The sequence below is a fragment of the Nerophis ophidion genome, linkage group LG03, assembly GCF_033978795.1.
Source record: "Nerophis ophidion isolate RoL-2023_Sa linkage group LG03, RoL_Noph_v1.0, whole genome shotgun sequence".
NCBI classification, from domain to species: Eukaryota; Metazoa; Chordata; class Actinopteri; order Syngnathiformes; family Syngnathidae; genus Nerophis; species Nerophis ophidion.
Genome location: NC_084613.1, coordinates 29,158,127 through 29,176,572, shown reverse-complemented (window position 1 = coordinate 29,176,572; position 18,446 = coordinate 29,158,127). Strand labels below are relative to the sequence as shown.

The 18,446-nt window shown below is 43.4% G+C and overlaps 1 protein-coding gene across 2 annotated transcripts in view; it reads right to left on the bottom strand.

Moving 5' to 3' along the window:
- gnrhr4 (gonadotropin releasing hormone receptor 4) overlaps positions 1–18,446 on the bottom strand; it is a 148,057-nt gene that overhangs the window by 15,390 nt on the left and 114,221 nt on the right. For both annotated transcript variants that reach the window (XM_061894797.1, XM_061894799.1), the window contains exon 3: positions 5,851–6,043. In XM_061894797.1, the coding sequence (XP_061750781.1) occupies positions 5,851–6,043 (193 nt within the window). The remainder of the gene's footprint in view (positions 1–5,850; positions 6,044–18,446) is intronic.

The window sequence follows — 18,446 nt, the reverse complement described above, 5'->3', positions numbered from 1 at the left end:
ACCCACTCAGCTGATGACTTTATGCAATTCTTTAGTAAGAAAATTGAAGTCATTAGAAAGGAGATTAAAGACAATGCGTCCCAGCTACAACGGGGTTCTATTAACACTGACACGATTGTATATACGGCGGATACTGCCCTCCAAAATAGTTTCTCTCGTTTTGAGGAAATAACATTAGAGGAATTGTTACAACGTGTAAATGGAATAAAACAGACAACATGTTTACTTGACCCTCTTCCTGGGAAACTGATCAAGGAGCTCTTTGTATTATTAGGTCCATCAGTGCTAAATATTATAAACTTATCACTCTCCTCGGGCACTGTTCCCCTAGCATTCAAAAAAGCGGTTATTCATCCTCTTCTTAAAAGACCTAACCTCGATCCTGACCTCATGGTAAATTACCGACCGGTGTCTCACCTTCCCTTTATTTCAAAAATCCTTGAAAAAATTGTTGCGGAGCAGTTAAATGAACACTTAGCGTCTAACAATCTATGTGAAACCTTTCAATCCGGTTTCAGGGCAAATCACTCCACGGAGACAGCCCTCGCAAAACTGACTAATGATCTATTGCTAACGATGGATTCTGATGCGTCATCTATGTTGCTGCTCCTCGATCTTAGCGCTGCTTTCGATACCGTCGATCATAATATTTTATTAGAACGTATCAAAACACGAATTGGTATGTCAGACTTAGCCCTGTCTTGGTTTAACTCTTATCTTACTGATAGGATGCAGTGTGTCTCCCATAACAATGTGACCTCGGACTACGTTAAGGTAACATGTGGAGTTCCCCAGGGTTCGGTCCTTGGCCCTGCACTCTTCAGCATGTACATGCTGCCGCTAGGTGACATCATACGCAAATACGGTATTAGCTTTCACTGTTATGCTGATGACACCCAACTCTACATGCCCCTAAAGCTGACCAACACGCCGGATTGTAGTCAGCTGGAGGCGTGTCTTAATGAAATTAAACAATGGATGTCCGGTAACTTTTTGCAACTCAACGCCAAAAAAACGGAAATGCTGATTATCGGTCCTGCTAGACACCGAACTCTATTTAATAATACAACTCTAACATTTGACAACCAAACAATTAAACAAGGCGACACGGTAAAGAATCTGGGTATTATCTTCGACCCAACTCTCTCCTTTGAGGCACACATTAAAAGCGTTACTAAAACGGCCTTCTTTCATCTCCGTTACATCGCTAAAATTCGCTCCATTCTGTCCACTAAAGACGCTGAGATCATTATCCATGCGTTTGTTACGTCTCGCCTCGACTACTGTAACGTATTATTTTCGGGTCTCCCCATGTCTAGCATTAAAAGATTACAGTTGGTACAAAATGCGGCTGCTAGACTTTTGACAAGAACAAGAAAGTTTGATCACATTACACCTGTACTGGCTCACCTGCACTGGCTTCCTGTGCACTTAAGATGTGACTTTAAGGTTTTACTACTTACGTATAAAATACTACACGGTCTAGCTCCATCTTATCTTGCCGATTGTATTGTACCATATGTCCCGGCAAGAAATCTGCGTTCAAAGGACTCCGGCTTATTAGTGATTCCCAAAGCCCAAAAAAAGTCTGCGGGCTATAGAGCATTTTCCGTTCGGGCTCCAGTACTCTGGAATACCCTCCCGGTAACAGTTCGCGATGCCACCTCAGTAGAAGCATTTAAGTCTCACCTTAAAACTCATTTGTATACTCTAGCCTTTAAATAGACCTCCTTTTTAGACCAGTTGATCTGCCGTTTCTTTTCTTTTTCTTCTATGTCCCACTCTCCCGTGTGGAGGGGGTCCAGTCCGATCCGGTGGCCATGTACTGCTCGCCTGTGTATCGGCTGGGGACATCTCTGCGCTGCTGGTCCGCCTACGCTTGGGATGGTTTCCTGCTGGCTCCGCTGTGAACGGGACTCTCGCTGCTGTGTCTTGGATCCTCTTTGGACTGGACTCTCGTGACTGTGTTGTATCCATTGTGGATTGAACTTTCACAGTATCCTGTTAGATCCGCTCGACATCCATTGCTTTCCTCCTCTCTAAGGTTCTCATAGTCATCATTGTCACCGACGTCCCACTGGGTCATAATTGTCACCAATGTCCCACTGGGTGTGAGTTTTCCTTGCCCTTATATGGGCCTACCGAGGATGTCGTGGTGGTTTGTGCAGCCCTTTGAGACACTAGTGATTTAGGGCTATATAAGTAAACATTGATTGATTGATTGAAAAGGAAAGGCCATGTAACACAGTGGTAAAAATGCCCCTGTGCCAATTTTTTTTGCAATGTGTTACTGCCATTAAATTGTAGGTTAATGATTATTTACAGCAACAAAAAAAACACTAGTTTTCTCAGTTTGAACATTAAGTATTTTGTCTTTGCAGTCTATTCAATTGAATATACAGTTTTGGTCAAAAGTTTACATACACTTGTAAAGAACATAAGGTCATGGCTGTCTTGAGTTTCCAATAATTTCTACAACTCTTATTTTTTTGTGATAGAGTTATTGGAGCACACACTTTTTGGTCACAAAAAACATTCATGAAGTTTGGTTGTTTTATGAATCTATTATGGGTCTACTGAAAATGTGACCAAATCTGCTGGGTAAAAAGTATACATACTGCAATGTTAATATTTGGTTACATGTCCCTTGGCAAGTTCCACTGCAATAAGGCCCAACAGTTAAATTTTTGTTTAATCTGACCACAGAACTTTCCTCCAGAAGGTCTTATCTTTGTTTATGTGATGTCAGATGAAACAAAAAAAATAGCTGTTTGGCCACAATACCTAGCAATATTTTTGGAGAAAAAAAAGTGAAGCCTTTAATCCCAGGAACACCACCCTACCGTCAAGCATGGTGGTGATAGTATTATGCTCTGGGCCTGTTTTGCTGCCAATAGAACTAGTGATTTACAGAGAGTAAATGGGACAATTAAAAAGGAGGATTACCTCGAAATTCTTCCTAAAATCATCAGCCCGGAGGTTGGGTCTTGGGCGCAGTTGGGTGTTCCAACAGGACAATGACCCCAAACACACGTCAAAAGTGGTAAAGGAATGGCTAAATCAGGCTAGAATTACGGTTTTAGAATGGCCTTCCCGAAGTCCTGACTTAAACGTGTGGACAATGCTGAAGAAACAAGTCCATGTCAGAAAACCAACAAATTTAGATGAACTGCATCAATTTTGTCAAGAGGAGTGGTCAAAATTTCAACCAGAAGCTTGCCAGAAGCTTGTGGATGGCTACCAGAAGCGCCTTATTGCAGTGAAACTTGCCAAAGGACATGTAACCAAATATGAACCCCGAGGTGCGCTCCAGGGGGCGCAACAAGCAGAGCGCATTCCAGGGCGCATTCCAATGCATCCTGGAATGACAATTAACATTGCTGTATGTATATTTTTGACCCAGCAGATATAGTCATATTTTCAGTAGACCCATAATTAATTCATACAAGAACCAAACTTCAAAAAAGTTCTTTGTGACCATCAAGTATGTGCTCCAATCACTCTATCACAAAAAAATAAGAGTTGTAGAAATTATTGGAAACTCAAGACAGCCATGACCTTATGTTCTTTACAAGTCGGTGTACACTTTTGACCACGACTGTAAATTGGAAAAAAATTAGCATATCATTGTATTCTGTTCTTAATTTACAATTTACACGACATGCCAACTTCACTAGTTTTGGGTTTTGTAAATAATAGCTCAATGCATACTTGCCAACCCTCCTGGATTTTCAGGGAGACTTCCGAAATTCAGCGCCTCTCCCGAAAATCTCCCGCAATTCAGCCGGAGCTGGAGGCCACGCCCCCTCCAGCTCCGTGCAGACCTGAGTGGGGACAGCCTGTTTTCAAGTCCGCTTTCCCACCATATAAACAGCTTGCCTGCCCAATCACGTTACAACATCTACAGATTTTAATAAAAAACTGCACACAAGTGTGATGTTTTTATTTCCCTGCCTTCTTTTTCGTTGTGATTTGTTTCCTCAGCTCGTTAGCCTCCAGCGAGGGGCGGACACTAGACACACCTGCAACCATTTTCGACTAAGGAGTATATAAGCTCGTCACCCACAACTGCTCCTTGCCGGTTCATTTTGGATCCTGCACCTCCTACATGCATGTGCCTGCTTCGCCCCGTCAGAACGGTATGTTGACTTTCCTTATTCTGGTATTTCCTAACCTTGTTGTATTTTGTTTTCTAGCCTCCCTGAGGCAGTAAAAACGTTTTCCCTTTGCACTACTGCATCCCGGCTTTTCCACTGCCAACCTCTGAGGAACCGGCTTCATTTAGTTTTCATGGTGTGCATTTTCTGCCCCATCGCCTTTTGTTGCACTTTTTGGACTGATTAAATGTATTCCCTTTTGTTATTCAAATTTGCCTGCCGTCCCTGCATCCCAGGGTCCCAACTGGACCAGTTCCTAACACACAAGGAGACGAAGCAGAAAAACGAGGAACTTACAGACATGGCGACGCCGTCGAAGAGCAAAATTAAGAAATACTCTTGCAAGTTCCAAAACGATTGGAAACAAGAATTTCAGTTTATCCAGGAGAGTTTGAAGGGGAAGGGGTATGTTGCCTGTAAATTTTGTAGAACAGACTTCTCCATTGAACACGGTGGCCAAACGGATATACTCAGTCACGAACGGTCAGCGAAGCACAAAGCGTCCGCAGCGCAGCATCGTTCACTACCCAGTATTATGGGCCACCTCGCAAAATGTAGGCCCGATTGTGTAACTTATGCTGAGACAAAGATGGCTATGCTGATAGCTGGCAGCAACATCCAGTTCTCCTTTACGGATGTCTACAACAAATCCGTGAAGGATATGTTCCTGGATTCGGAGATCGCTCACCAGTACGCAAATGGCAGAACAAATGTTACTTAAATAGTGAAAGGTAAGTGTTGTTTTGTTTTTTTTGTAACCAGCAAGCACAGTACATTAAGTAGAACAACTGTGTTTTCATTACTGTGTATTTGATAGGTGCCATTCAAAGGCTCTGCTTCTGGCTGCAAAGCATTGTACTTTCAAGTACAACAGTGAGTAGATGAGTGTTATGTGTGTGTGTATATGTCTGGATAAATGTACACTGAAATTCAACCATTTCTTTTATTTATATATATCTAATAAAATAAATATATACAGCTAGAATTCACTGAAAGTCAAGTATTTCATATATATATATGAAATACCCCAGTATATGTGAAATACTCGAATTGGTGAATTGTAGCTGTAAATATACTCCTCCCCTCTTATCCCCCCCCCCAACCTCCCGAAATCGGATGTTTTAAGGTTGGCAAGTATGGCTCAATGGTTTTGGAAACTACTGTAAATGGCATGTACTAAGACCAGCTAAAACAAAATAACTGCACCATGGGAGGGTGGATGTTGTTATGCTGTACAGTATTCTGTACACCAGGACTGATGTGTTTTTCCTACAATGTTTTCACGCCTCTCAGTGTGCTGCAGCCAATTAGCTGGCCAGCCTGCATTGCAGTAATATCGGTGCACTCCTCTCCAACTTCACCAACATGGAGGACAAACTGTGTGAGTTTTGTTTGTGGCTACGATAAGGAGGCTGCGGCTGTGTGGCTTATTGTGATGCTTGTTGACACAAATAGAATCAAGCCATATGTTATGCAATATAATTGCTGCAAAACTACATACAACTGCTATTTGATAGAAGCTATATATATGCACAAGTTAAAGTTAAAGTACAAGTGATTGTCACACACACTAGATGTGGCAAAATTATTCTCTGCATTTAACCGATCACCCCTGATCACCCCCTGGGAGGTAAAGTGAGGTTACTATAAGGAGAAATGTGTTTTCCTCTCTGATGTGCGTGGAATGACTTACAGGTATTGCGAGCCATCTCAATAAGAATTGTTGTGTAGCAGAAAATCATGATGGCCAAAGGAAGGAGGAAGAGGCACGCAAAGGTGAACATGTTGTAGACCGTCTCCTGCCAGTGCTGGAAAAAACTGCCGTGGGTGGTGCACTGCGTGAAGTTCTCCGGGACGGTGATGGTCACATTGTGGAATATAAACATCTGTGCAAAAGACAGAAACAACAGGGAGTGACTATCAGGCGTGAACAACATATGTGGCGCATTCTGTTGGTTGTAGGGCTGGGCGATATGGCCTTTTATTAATATCTCGATATTTTGGGGCCATATCACAATACAAGATATACATTGCGATATTTTGCCTTAGCCTTGAATGAACACTTGATGCATATAATTTACAGCAGTATGATGATTCTATGTGTCTGTGTTTAATGCAGTATAAACATTCTTGTTTATACTGCATTAATATATGCTCATTTTAAACTTTCATGCAGAGAGGGATATTACAATTAAGTCAATTGACCAAAACTGTATTTATTAAACAGTTATTAAGCAATGGCACACATATTCATGTCATTTCCAAAACAGAAAGTGTAAGATTGTCAGAGACATTATAAAACAAGCTATTAGTGCACTTTTGTGCATGATGTCACTAAGATGACATATCAAAACAACACTAAATTAAAGTGCACTTTTTGTACAGAACACCACTACAATAGTTTAAAACATATAAAGTGCACCTTTGTGCATGATGTCACACAATATATTTTAAAAACTGTCAAATAAAAATGAGCTGCAGAATAGGAAATAAAGTGTGTATGTCATTCGTTCTGTGGTAGGTTCCTGCGGACGTTGTCTCTTTCAGTTGTGAGTTTTTTTCATATGGTGTTGATCTGGAAATTGTTGCTTTGGCATTTTGTGGGTGTGGCACTGAACGGAGATGTTGATATGCGGTTTCAAGCACTCTCCATTCTCTAGTGGGTGACTTTTCAAATGATGCAACATTAGCAGTGCTGCTACTTTTAGTAGCAATGCTTTTGCCTCATAATTGTTCAACATACTCCCGCTTGAAGCCAACCCACCGCCAGACGATGCACCCCGTGCTGTTCTTCTTGGGAATGTTATTATTCCTTCATTTGTTACCAGATTGGCACTTTCTCTCTTTCGTATTACCACCCGGAGCGCTCCGTTAGCATCACAGCTAATGTTACCCATGTAGCTATTTCTCTGCTCGAGGAGGTCGTGTGACGTTGCACGCGTGACGTATGTAAGAAGGCGCGCTTGTCTTAAGTCTCTGTGAGAAGGAAAGACAGGAAAGATTGATAACCGTGATTACCAAGATAGTAGGTGGAGACGGTACTGATGCAAAAAAAATCCTTCAGTCAGGTAGACTGAAGGATTTGCTCTATCTACTTACTATAGTGCTCTAGAGCGGCCGTGCCAGAAACCTAAGGGTTGCAGGTTCGCTCCCCGCCTATTGACATCCAAATCGCTGCCGTTGTGTCCTTGGGCAGGACACTTCACCCTTGCCCCCGGTGCCGCTCACACTGGTGAATGAATGATAGGTGGTGGTCGGAGGGGCCGTAGGCGCAAACTGGCAGCCTCTCTTCTGTCAGTCTACCACAGGGCAGCTGTGGCTACGGATGTAGCTTACCACCAACAGGTGTGAATGAATAATGGGTTCCCACTTCTCTGTGAGCGCTTTGAGTATTTAATAATAGAAAAGCACAATATAAATCTAATCAATTATTATTATTATTATTATTAATAGTGAAATGCCCGCAGCTAAAATCAACTGTGGGAGAACGTATACTCGAATATCACGATATAGTCATTTTCTATATCGCAGAGAGACAAACCCGCGATATATCGAGTATATCGATGTATCGCCCAGTCTTAGTTGGTTGTACTCAGGAAGAAAAAAATGGAACACAGAAATATTTCAAATTGTATGATCGTTACCAGGCTATTTAACTCGCAGCCCAGGGGCCAAATCTGATCCAGGAATGATACCATCCTGACCCCGCAAGTTAGTAGACAAACATTTTAGCAGCAAAGTCTTGAAAACGACAGAGTGCTCCCGTGGTATAGAGGAACCTGGACTACTGTAAACACATTGCTATTGACATTCCAACCTATAAACACACAGTGGAACACTGGGGTACGAACTTGTGATTTACATAACCGAGGCGTTTTCCAAGGCCCCTCTTCAAAGGGGAACTGCACTTTTTGGGGAATTTTGCCTGTTCGCAATCATAATGAAAGACATGACCACGGATGGATTTATTTGTTTTTCTATTTGTATTATTTCTACAGTATGGTAAAAAAAAAACAGCAGCAAAAGTAACAGGTTGCCTACTGTTAATTCAACTTGAAGAAATGATGGTAGCACTTTATTTTTTAATATTAATATTATATTATTTCTGTTAAAACAGCAGAAAAAGTAGCAGGTAAATATACTCAAAGCGCTCACAGAGAAGTGGGAACCCATCATTCATTCACACATGGTGGTGGTAAGCTACATCTGTAGCCACAGCTGCCCTGGGGTAGACTAACGGAAGTGTGGCTGCCAGTTTGCGCCTACGGCCCCTTTGACCACCACCAATCATTCATTCATCATTCATTCACCGGTGTGAGAGGCACCGGGGGCAAGGGTGAAGTGTCCTGCCCAAGGACACAACGGCAGCGATTTTGGATGTTAATAGGTGGGAAGCGAACCTGCAACCCTCAGGTTTCTGGCACGGCCGCTCTACCCACTACGCCATGCCGCCCGTCTTCAACCCAAAGTGTTGGTTACAGTTAATTAGACGTCAATGCATTGGCCATTAATTGTTGTTTACTTGCTTGTTTGTATCCATAATTCATTCATACATAATTCCCTTACAATAAATAACAGAAATATAGGAAACTTCACCTGCTCTGACCAATATCCACTGTTTATTTCACAGTCACACTGCCTGAATCCTTTCAGATCTTCCATCCATCAATTTTCTACTGCTCGTCCCTCTAGCGGTCGCGTATCATTCTAAACCATGTGTAGACCAACAGCGTCCTACATCTGGCCCGTCGTACATCTGGAAACTTTTTCAAATAATATTACAATTATTCTAAATTACTTTCCTCTTGTGGCCAAAATGACTATTGTCAGACCTTTTGTATTGTAAAACTACTTAACTACTTATAAGTAGCTATCCAAACAACCTTTCCTTCCCTAAGTATAAAAAAAAATCAAACTAACCTCATCTGTCCTCTATGTGGACATTATAACAAAAATGTTGAAGCAACATTCCCAATTCAAAATAAACCCATGAAAATCTACTCCAAGGCATGATGGGTAAAATGCAAAGCACTCTCCACACTTCCCCATTTTTGGCGCATTTTATTGGCGGTTTTTGGTCTGATTGATTAAAAAACATTAAGAAGTAAACAAAGTAGGAGTCGAATTTTACATACTCTTATTTGTTTTTATGTTTCATCGTTTGTACTTTGTATGGTAGTGTCGTCATGATGGGGGTTCGTTAATAACAGTTAAAAGTTATGTGTTGTTTTGTCTGTTAGCGATAGCTTGCTTGGAGTAATCTTTTAGCCACCTGAAGTGTGTCTGATCATATCCTGATAATATCCTAAATCTTGCATCCTTTTTGTGTGCAAATGATCGTAATTACGTTACCCCAGCAAGCACAAGACATTAAAACAACACACTGGTTAAATTAGATCCTGACGATGAGCAACTCAAACTTAACATTGAAACAACATGCTTTTTGGCGACGCTTTAGCATTGTCGGTTTCTGACCTTGATTTGATCATTGAGTTTTGGTCATCTCCCAACCAATATTATAAGACACAAATATATTAAAGGGGAACATTATCATAATTTGAAAAGGGTTAAAAAAATAGAAATCAGTTTCCAGTGGCTTGTTGTGTTTTTTGAAGTTTTTTTCAAAATTTTACCGGTCCCGGAATATCCCTAAATAAAGCTAAATTGCCTTATTTCTGCTATCTTCGAAACATTATCCATTTCCCTGTGACATCATACTGGGCGGCCAATACAAACAACATGGCGGTTACCACAGCAAGATATAGCGACATTAGCTCGGATTCAGACTCGGATTTCAGCGGCTTAAGCGATTCAACAGATTACGCATGTATTGAAACAGATGGTCGGAGTATGGAGGCAGGTAGTGAAAACAAAATTGAAGAAGAAATTGAAGCTATTGAGCGAATAGGTATTGACGCTATTCGGCCATAGCGTGGGTGTACCTAATGAAGTGGCCCACAGCATGGCTGCCTTATTAGCATCGCCGGTAAAATGTGCAGACCAAACGATCAGGACTTTCGCATCTTAAATCCGTCGATTGGTAAGTGTTTGTTTCGCATTAAATGTGGGTATCTAGTTTCAAATGTACATACAGCTAGCGTAAATAGCATGTTAGCATCGATTAGCGTAGCATGTTAGCATCGATTAGCTGGCAGTCATGCCGTGACCAAATATGTCTGATTAGCACATAAGTCAACAACATCAACAAAACTCACCTTTGTGATTTTGTTGACTTAATCATTGTAAATGCATCTGCAGGTTATCCATACATCTCTGTGCCATGTCTGTCTTAGCGTCGCCGGTAAAATGTGCAGACACTCTGGCAAATTCAATGGGGGTCTGGCAGCAGATTTCTTGCCAGTGGTGCAACTTGAATCCCTCCCTGTTAGTGTTGTTACACCCTCCGACAACACACCGACGAGGCATGATGTCTCCAAGGTTCCAAAAAATAGTCGAAAATAACAGAGCTGAGACCCGGTGTTTGTAATGTGAAAATGAATATGGCGGGTGTGTTACCTCGGTGACGTCACGTTCTGACGTCATCGCTAAAAGACCGATAAACAGAAAGGCGTTTGATTTGCCAAAATACACCCATTTAGAGTTTGGAAATTGGTTAAAAAATACATAGTCTTTTTTCTGCAACATCAAGGTATATGTTGACGCTTGCATAGGTTTGGTGATAATGTTCCCCTTTAATGAAACAACACACTTTTTCACTGTGTTTGTTCAATGGGGTGGGGGGGGTGGGGGGGGGGAGAAAAAAATAGAAGATTAAAATAAAATTTAAAAAATCCGTCTTAGCCTAGGCCCTGGAGTGGGGGTGCAGACTGAAGCCAAGGGAAAAAAACAACAAAAAAAACAAAAAACAACAACAACATAGTACACATCCCTCTTACATGTGTGTAAGAGGGAAACATCAAACATCAAAGAACACAGAGGACATTAAAGCAGCAGATACAACCAGACACTTCTACATACAGCTATGAATAAAAAGTAAAATAAACATATCCACTGTGGTGGCCTCTAAGGTGTTCCACGCCATCGTCCGCTGGGGTGGAGGGAGCATGGCCAGAGACAGGAGCAGACCCAACAAAGCAACCAAGACAGCCGACTCCACTCTCGGCCAGTGTCCAGTCCGCATGGATGAGAGATGATACGTCCAAGGTGACTGAGGTGTCCGACACCTGCTCACCCAGCCAAGACACCGCGAAACCTCTCCGTCCCAGTAGCTCAGTGCTAGCTCCACAGTCCAGTCCCCTCATCCGCATCTCCTCCAGTACATCCAAACAGACTCTGGTGTAGCAGAGACCCTGCAGCTGGTCTCCATGGCCAAAAGGCTCCCGGGAGGCAGATCCAGAAGTCCACAAAAAAAGCACCACAGAGGTCACGAAAGTGGCACCCCTTGTCACACAGTCCCAAAGGGTCCCGGACCAAAATGCAAAAAAAATATAATACCACATGAAAACAAGAGGGAAACACAAAAGGATGACACAAGAGCACAGAGCTCCTGCCTACAGCAGCCACTACAGCAGCGCCATCTTGTGCATTTCTAAAAAGAGTTGTATTAATTATACCATGATGTCTCCGAGGCCGTGAATGTGCCCTGACTGATGATTGGATGACCGTGAAGAAGGCAAGGAAAAGGGGGAATGAGCTGTGTGTGTGTGTGTGTGTGTGTGTGTGTGTGCGTGTGTACACGTGCAAGAAACATGTTGGCTATGTGAATCCTGTATTGAATACATCCCAAAATAGACAAATCTCTGAAAAAATGTGCTTAACGCTGCATGGACATATTACATATCCTGTAAAATTAATTAAACATTCAATTATAATTAAGTATTATAATAAAGTAATTAAAAGTTACGAAAATGAGTTATATTCAGTGCAGTCTTATCCAAATTCCAATCCGGCTTCAGAACTAACCACTCCACTGACACATGCCTTCTCTATCTGACCGACCACATCAAACATGAGGTGGACGCGGGAAAATACTGCGGCATGGTCATGCTGGACCTTCAGAAGGCCTTTGACACCGTTAACCACGCTATACTGTTGGATAATCTCCGAGCAATCGGATTCGACGAAACCTCATCAAGCTGAAGGCAATCTTACTTGGAGGGGAGGAAACAGGTGGTAAGAGGTGAACGGCACCATGTCCCCTCCCCTCTCAGTAAGCTGTGGAGTCCCCCAAGGCAGTATACTAGGACCTTTACTGTTCCTAATATACGTGAATGACATGCCATCAGCATGCCACTGTGAATTGTTCCTGTATGCGGATGACTCGGCCCTGCTGGTATCCGGCAAGGACAAGTCACAGGTGGAACAAATCCTCAGTGCTGAACTCCTCAATATTTGCACCTGGCTCGCTGACAACAAGCTATCCATACACTTAGGTAAAACGGAATCCATCCTATTTGGGTCCCATATCAAACTTAAGAAGGTCAGTGACTTCACTATAAAAGTGGATGACATTGTTATCACCAGGAAGGATGAGATCACCTACCTAGGTTCCATTCTAGAGGCTAATCTTTCCTGTGATAAAATGGCAACCAAGGTGATCAAAAAGGTCAACCAAAGAACGAGATTCCTCTACAGAATCTCCTCTCTGGTCAACAAAAGCACCTTGAGGATTCAAGCGGGAACTCTCATTCAACCCTTCTTCGATTACGCTTGCACCTCCTGGTACCCCAGCACCTCCAAAACCCTCAAATCTAGACTCCAAATATCCCAGAATAAGCTAATCCGGTTACTTTTAGACCTCCACCCCAGATCACACCTCAATCCAACCCACTTCTCCAAAGTGGGCTGGCTCAGGGTGGAGGACAGAGTAAAACAACTTGCACTGAGCCTAGTCTATAAAATCCGCTACACCTCCTTGATACCGAAGTACATGTCAAATTACTTCCTTAACGTAAATGACCGCCATAACCACAACACCATGGGGAGCTCCACAAACCACGTTAAACCCAGATTTCGATCTAACAAAGGTCTTAACTCATTCTCTTTCTATGCCACATCAATGTGGAATGCACTCCCAACAGGTATAAAAGTAAGTGCATCTCTATATTCCTTCAAAACCGCTCTAAAACAACACCTCCAGGCAACTTCAACACTTTACTAATACCCTCCTCCATTCACATCCCATCTCCCCGGATTATAAACAACTCAAATGTATTTCTAATGTATATACTTGTTCTTATGCTATCTGACCTCACTATGTTCTCTGCTGGCTGTACATATCCTACAACATAAGACCTACACTGTTTCAATGTCCACATTTCTCTGTTGATGCAATTGTTGATGACTGAAGTTCTGATATCAACCAAAGCTCCTCATCCCACCCCCCGGATTGTAAATAATGTAAATAATTCAATGTACATACTATGATGATTAACTTGTGTTATGACTGTATTATGTTGATAGTATATATTTGTACCATGAATTGATTAACGTGGAACCCGACTTAAACAAGTTGAAAAACGTATTCGGGTGTTACCATTTAGTGGTCAATTGTACGGAATATGTACTGTACTGTGCAATCTACTAATAAAAGTATCAATCGATCAATCAATCAAAAACTTGGGGGTCATTTGCGGTTTGTGTTAAATGGCCTGCGGCACATTCTAAAAATACTATTTGAAAAAAAAGGGGGGGAAAGAAAAGTGAAATAAAAGAGCGAACAGGTGAAATGTAACAAGAACAAGTTGCAATGTTGACTTTAATAAACCACAGCTGCCATGCAGGCTGTTATTTTTTTTTAAAGATGGCATTGCTAAAAAAATTATAAAAATGTATTAATAATCAATGTCGTTAGGAATTATTGACCGATTCAAGCCTCCAGTTACTTCACATCAAATATTCCACTTTGAAATATTCTTTGGGGAAATATTTCATTTTAGTAGATCAGGCTCATAGTGAGATTGGGCCCTCTTTCACTGTTTTAAGACGCAGTACTGGGATATGTTAAAGAAACATTGATTTGTATTATTTTGTTCATATGTTTTCTTTGACAAAAAGGTCAGAAGACAAACAAACAAACAAAAACTTCTAATGAACAGATAGATCTGAAGTTTCTTAAGTATTGAAAGTTAAAAAAAAAAAAAAAAAAAAACTCTGTTTAATACTTATAAGACTGGGTCCGTTTTGATCCAAATTAATTTTAGTGGGATTTTTTTTTTTTAACTGTCATTGCTCAAAAAAATAATAATGAATTAAAATTGATGTTATGAATTGTTGACCTATTAAGGGCTCCAAATACTTCACATCAAATATTCTACTTTGACATTATTTGGGTGTGGGGAATTATTACATATTTTGTGAAAAAAACATGGGTGTTGTGATCTGGAATGTTTTGTCCCCTTTTTGTATTTTCCTATTATGTTTGATCATGTTTTGGACTCATTTGATCCCGTTCATAGCGCACTTCCTTGTTTACTTTCGTCACCACGACTACCTAATTTGCTCCTCCTGCACGGCTCATTCACACACCGGTTTGTAATTATGTTTTCTGTATTCAAGCCCTTCTGCTACCTAAGTTCGACCTCGCCAGTTTATTTGCACCTGCAACCGTTACATGAGTAGTCTCTGTTTATTTTTCTGCTTGCTAAATGTAGCTTGCCTCCGCGCGCTTGGCTCGCGCTTTATGGACTTCGAACTCTGTCTTCTGTTTATATTACCATTTAGTTTTCTGTGCTCAGATACGCCTTTGATTTGCTCTTTTGTACCAGTGTTCTTTTGTAACTTCACATTAAAAGGTTGTTCATACCTTCATTCCTGCCTGCTGTGATCCTGCGCATCGAGAGGCGACACTCCCCGCGCATCCACAATGCCGCGCAAACGTAACAGAAACTGGCGAGCAGAAACGCGTCACCTCGCGCTGGATCCTCCAGGACTCCGTTCCCAACAAGCAGCATACCCGACCAAGTACTCCACCGCTACAGCCCAGGACTCCTCAATTTGGGTTGGTAGTTTGTTTACTTCCCCTACTTCCAGTCACCACTCTGTCATTACTCCACTAGCTTCCGCCTCCCCTGTCACTCACGGTGACGTCACTCCGTTCACGCCCCTCTATGACGTCACCATTAACCCCTTAGTTGATTCCCCTGCTAGTTGTTCCTATGACAGTAGTGACGAGGAGTTTTTTGAAAATGAACTTTCTCACATTCCACCCAAGGACCTAATTTTATATAAGACGATTTTCAAGGATAATTATAGCACCTCCAAGCCCAGTCACACTCCCAACAATGACTTTAATAATACAATTAATTATTACCAGGACATTTTCCGCCACTACTATGACTCTAGTCCGTCTTCAACCCCCACACCTGCTTCCCCGCCTCTCAAGTCTCGTTCTCCTCCTAAATCCGTGCCTTTTCCCACCTCATTTAGTGAGGATTTTGAACATTTTAGAGGGGAGCAGCCTGCCCTCCTCCAAACCTCCCACCGCCCGCCCTTACGGTCAGCCTCTGTCCAATTGGGCCCCGTCTGGAATCCGGGTCTTGAGGGGAGGGCTAGTATTAGCAGCTGTGCTACAAAAGTAGCACAGCGGCAAACTACTAAGCCACCTCGACATCCGGTCCAGCCTCTTCCTCCTTTTTTCCAGCACATCAAACTTCTACCTATTAGACCTCCTCCGAAACTCCGGTTAAGTCTGCACTTCCCTCTAGTTCTCCACCACCTGTCTGTAAACTTGTTAAGCCACCACGGCCACTTAAACCTCTTTCTCCAGTCTTCCGTCCTGTTAAGCCACTACGGCCTCCTAGACCTCCTCCACGTGTTCTCCCCGGTCAAGTCACGCCCTCCTAGACCTCCTCCACCTGTGTTCCGTCCGTGCCCTAGTTCTAGTTTTAGCCCTGCTTCTGTTCAGAGTTCAAGTCCTAGCCTTTCTTGTAGCCGTAATTCTAGTCATACTCGTAGACCCACTTGTAGACTGATGCGTAGTCTAAGTCCCGGTCCGAGTTGTCGAGCTTCTCATAGCCTTAAATCTAGTCTTAGACCCACTTGTAGACTGAATGGTAGTCCAAGTCCCGGTCCCAGATACGTACCTTCGTGTAGTCTTGATCGTTCTTCTTGTCCTAATTCCCTTCGTGGTCTTAGTCCTCACAGTAACCCTAGTCATTGCCCAAGTTCTTGTCCGAGCCCCAGTGTTACTGTAAGTCCTAGTCTTTGTCCTAGTCCTTGCCCGAGCACCAGTCCCAGTCCTTGCTCAATCCCTAGGTTGACCTCTAGTCCTAGTTATTGCCCAAGCCCTGGTTTGACTGTAAGTCCTGGTCCTTGCCCAAGTCCTTATAAAAGCACTAGTTTGATTGTAAGTCCTGGTCCTCACACAAGCCCTTGCCCAAGTCCTAGTGTTAGTCTAAAGTCCTCCTCCCAGCCAGTCTCTTAGTTATCCTCGGCAGGCCCCTGTGCCTGCCCCTCGGCTGAAGCCGACTCCTGCTCCACGGCTGAAGCCGACTCCTGCTCCTCGGCTGAAGCCGACTCCTGCTCCTCGGCTGCAGCCGACTCCTGCTCCTCGGCTGCAGCCGACTCCTGGTCCTCGGCTGAAGCCGACTCCTGCTCCTCGGCTGAAGCCGACTCCTGCTCCTCGGCTGAAGCCGACTCCTGCTCCTCGGCTGAAGCCGACTCCTGCTCCTCGGCTGAAGCCGACTCCTGCTCCTGCTCCTCGGCTGAAGCCGACTCCTGCTCCTCGGCTGAAGCCGACTCCTGCTCCGCGGCTGTAGCAGACTCCTGCTCCGCGGCTGACGCCGACACCTGCTCCGCGGCTGACGCCGACACCTGCTCCGCGGCTGACGCCGACACCTGCTCCGCGGCTGACGCCGACACCTGCAGCTCCTGATCCTCTGCCGGCCTCTGGTCCTGATCCGCTGCCGGCCTCTGGTCCTGATCCGCTGCCGGCCTCTGGTCCTGATCCGCTGCCGGCCTCTGCAACAGCAGCGGTCAAGCCTCCTCCACGTCGGCCACGGGAATGGCCGTACCACGGGCGTCCCCCGCAACGGGCGCGTCCATCTCCACGACGACCACGGCTGTGGCCCTACCCCGGGCGTCCTCCCCATAGGACGCGCCCGGGTCGTCGTCAGCCACTAAAGTGTCCTCTGCGGGTCCGCCCGCCTGGACTGTTGTGGCAGCGACGATCCACCCGCCGCCGCCACCTAGCGTGTCCTCGGTGGATCCGGGGACACAGGACTTAGACCCTCCACCAGGGCCTCCCTCCACCCTCCCTTCGTTTTCAGACTGTCTCTTTGTGGGAGGGGGTTCTCTTCATTGCTGTTTTTTTGGGGGCATCTGGGATCTGCCCCTTAAGGGGGGGGGGGGGTAATGTTGTGATCTGGAATGTTTTGTCCCCTTTTTGTATTTTCCTATTATGTTTGATCATGTTTTGGACTCATTCGATCCCGTTTCATAGCGCACTTCCTTGCTTACTTTCGTCACCATGACTACCTAATTTGCTCCTCCTGCACGGCTCATTCACACACCGGTTTGTAATTATGTTTTCTGTATTTAAGCCCTTCTGCTACCTAAGTTCGACCTCGCCAGTTTGTTTGCACCTGCAACCGTTACGTGAGTAGTCTCTGTTTATTTCTCTGCTTGCTAAATGTCGCTTGGCTCGTGCTTTATGGACTTCGAACTCTGTCTTCTGTTTATATTAGCATTTAGTTTTCTGTGCTCAGACACGCCTATGATTTGCTCTTTTGTACCAGTGTTCTTTTGTAACTTCACATTAAAAGGCTGTTCATACCTTCATTCCTGCCTGCTGTGATCCTGCGCATCGAGAGGCGACACTCCCCGCGCATCCGCGATGCCGCGCAAACATAACAATGGGTTTTATTTGATGTAGAGGGCCTAATACATAAACAGCATTTTTTACTGTATACTGACAAATAGACCTGATGTTTATCTGGAGATTTAATTATTGGATAAAAATGTTTTTAAAAAATGACTTATTTTTAACATATTCAAGACTGAGACTCAAAAGTTTTTCAGTGTGCGACCCTCAGTGGAAAAAGTTTAGACACACCTGGTTTAGTGCCTTCAGACTTTTTTTCTTGAGTAAAAGGGTCACAAAATGGCTCTTTTGATGGTGAATGTTTCTATGGGGAAGATTTACTGGTGTTGGCCATAGGAACAAAGACCACGTGTCAACATACAAATAATTTAAAACAGTTAATGTTGTGTCTCTAAAACAGTGATTCTCAAACTAGTTGTACGTCAAAAAAATCACTTTAATTATTTCATTAAATTATTCAAACACTTTGTTATTGTTCAAACTCTTTGTGAAGTTACAAAGTTAGT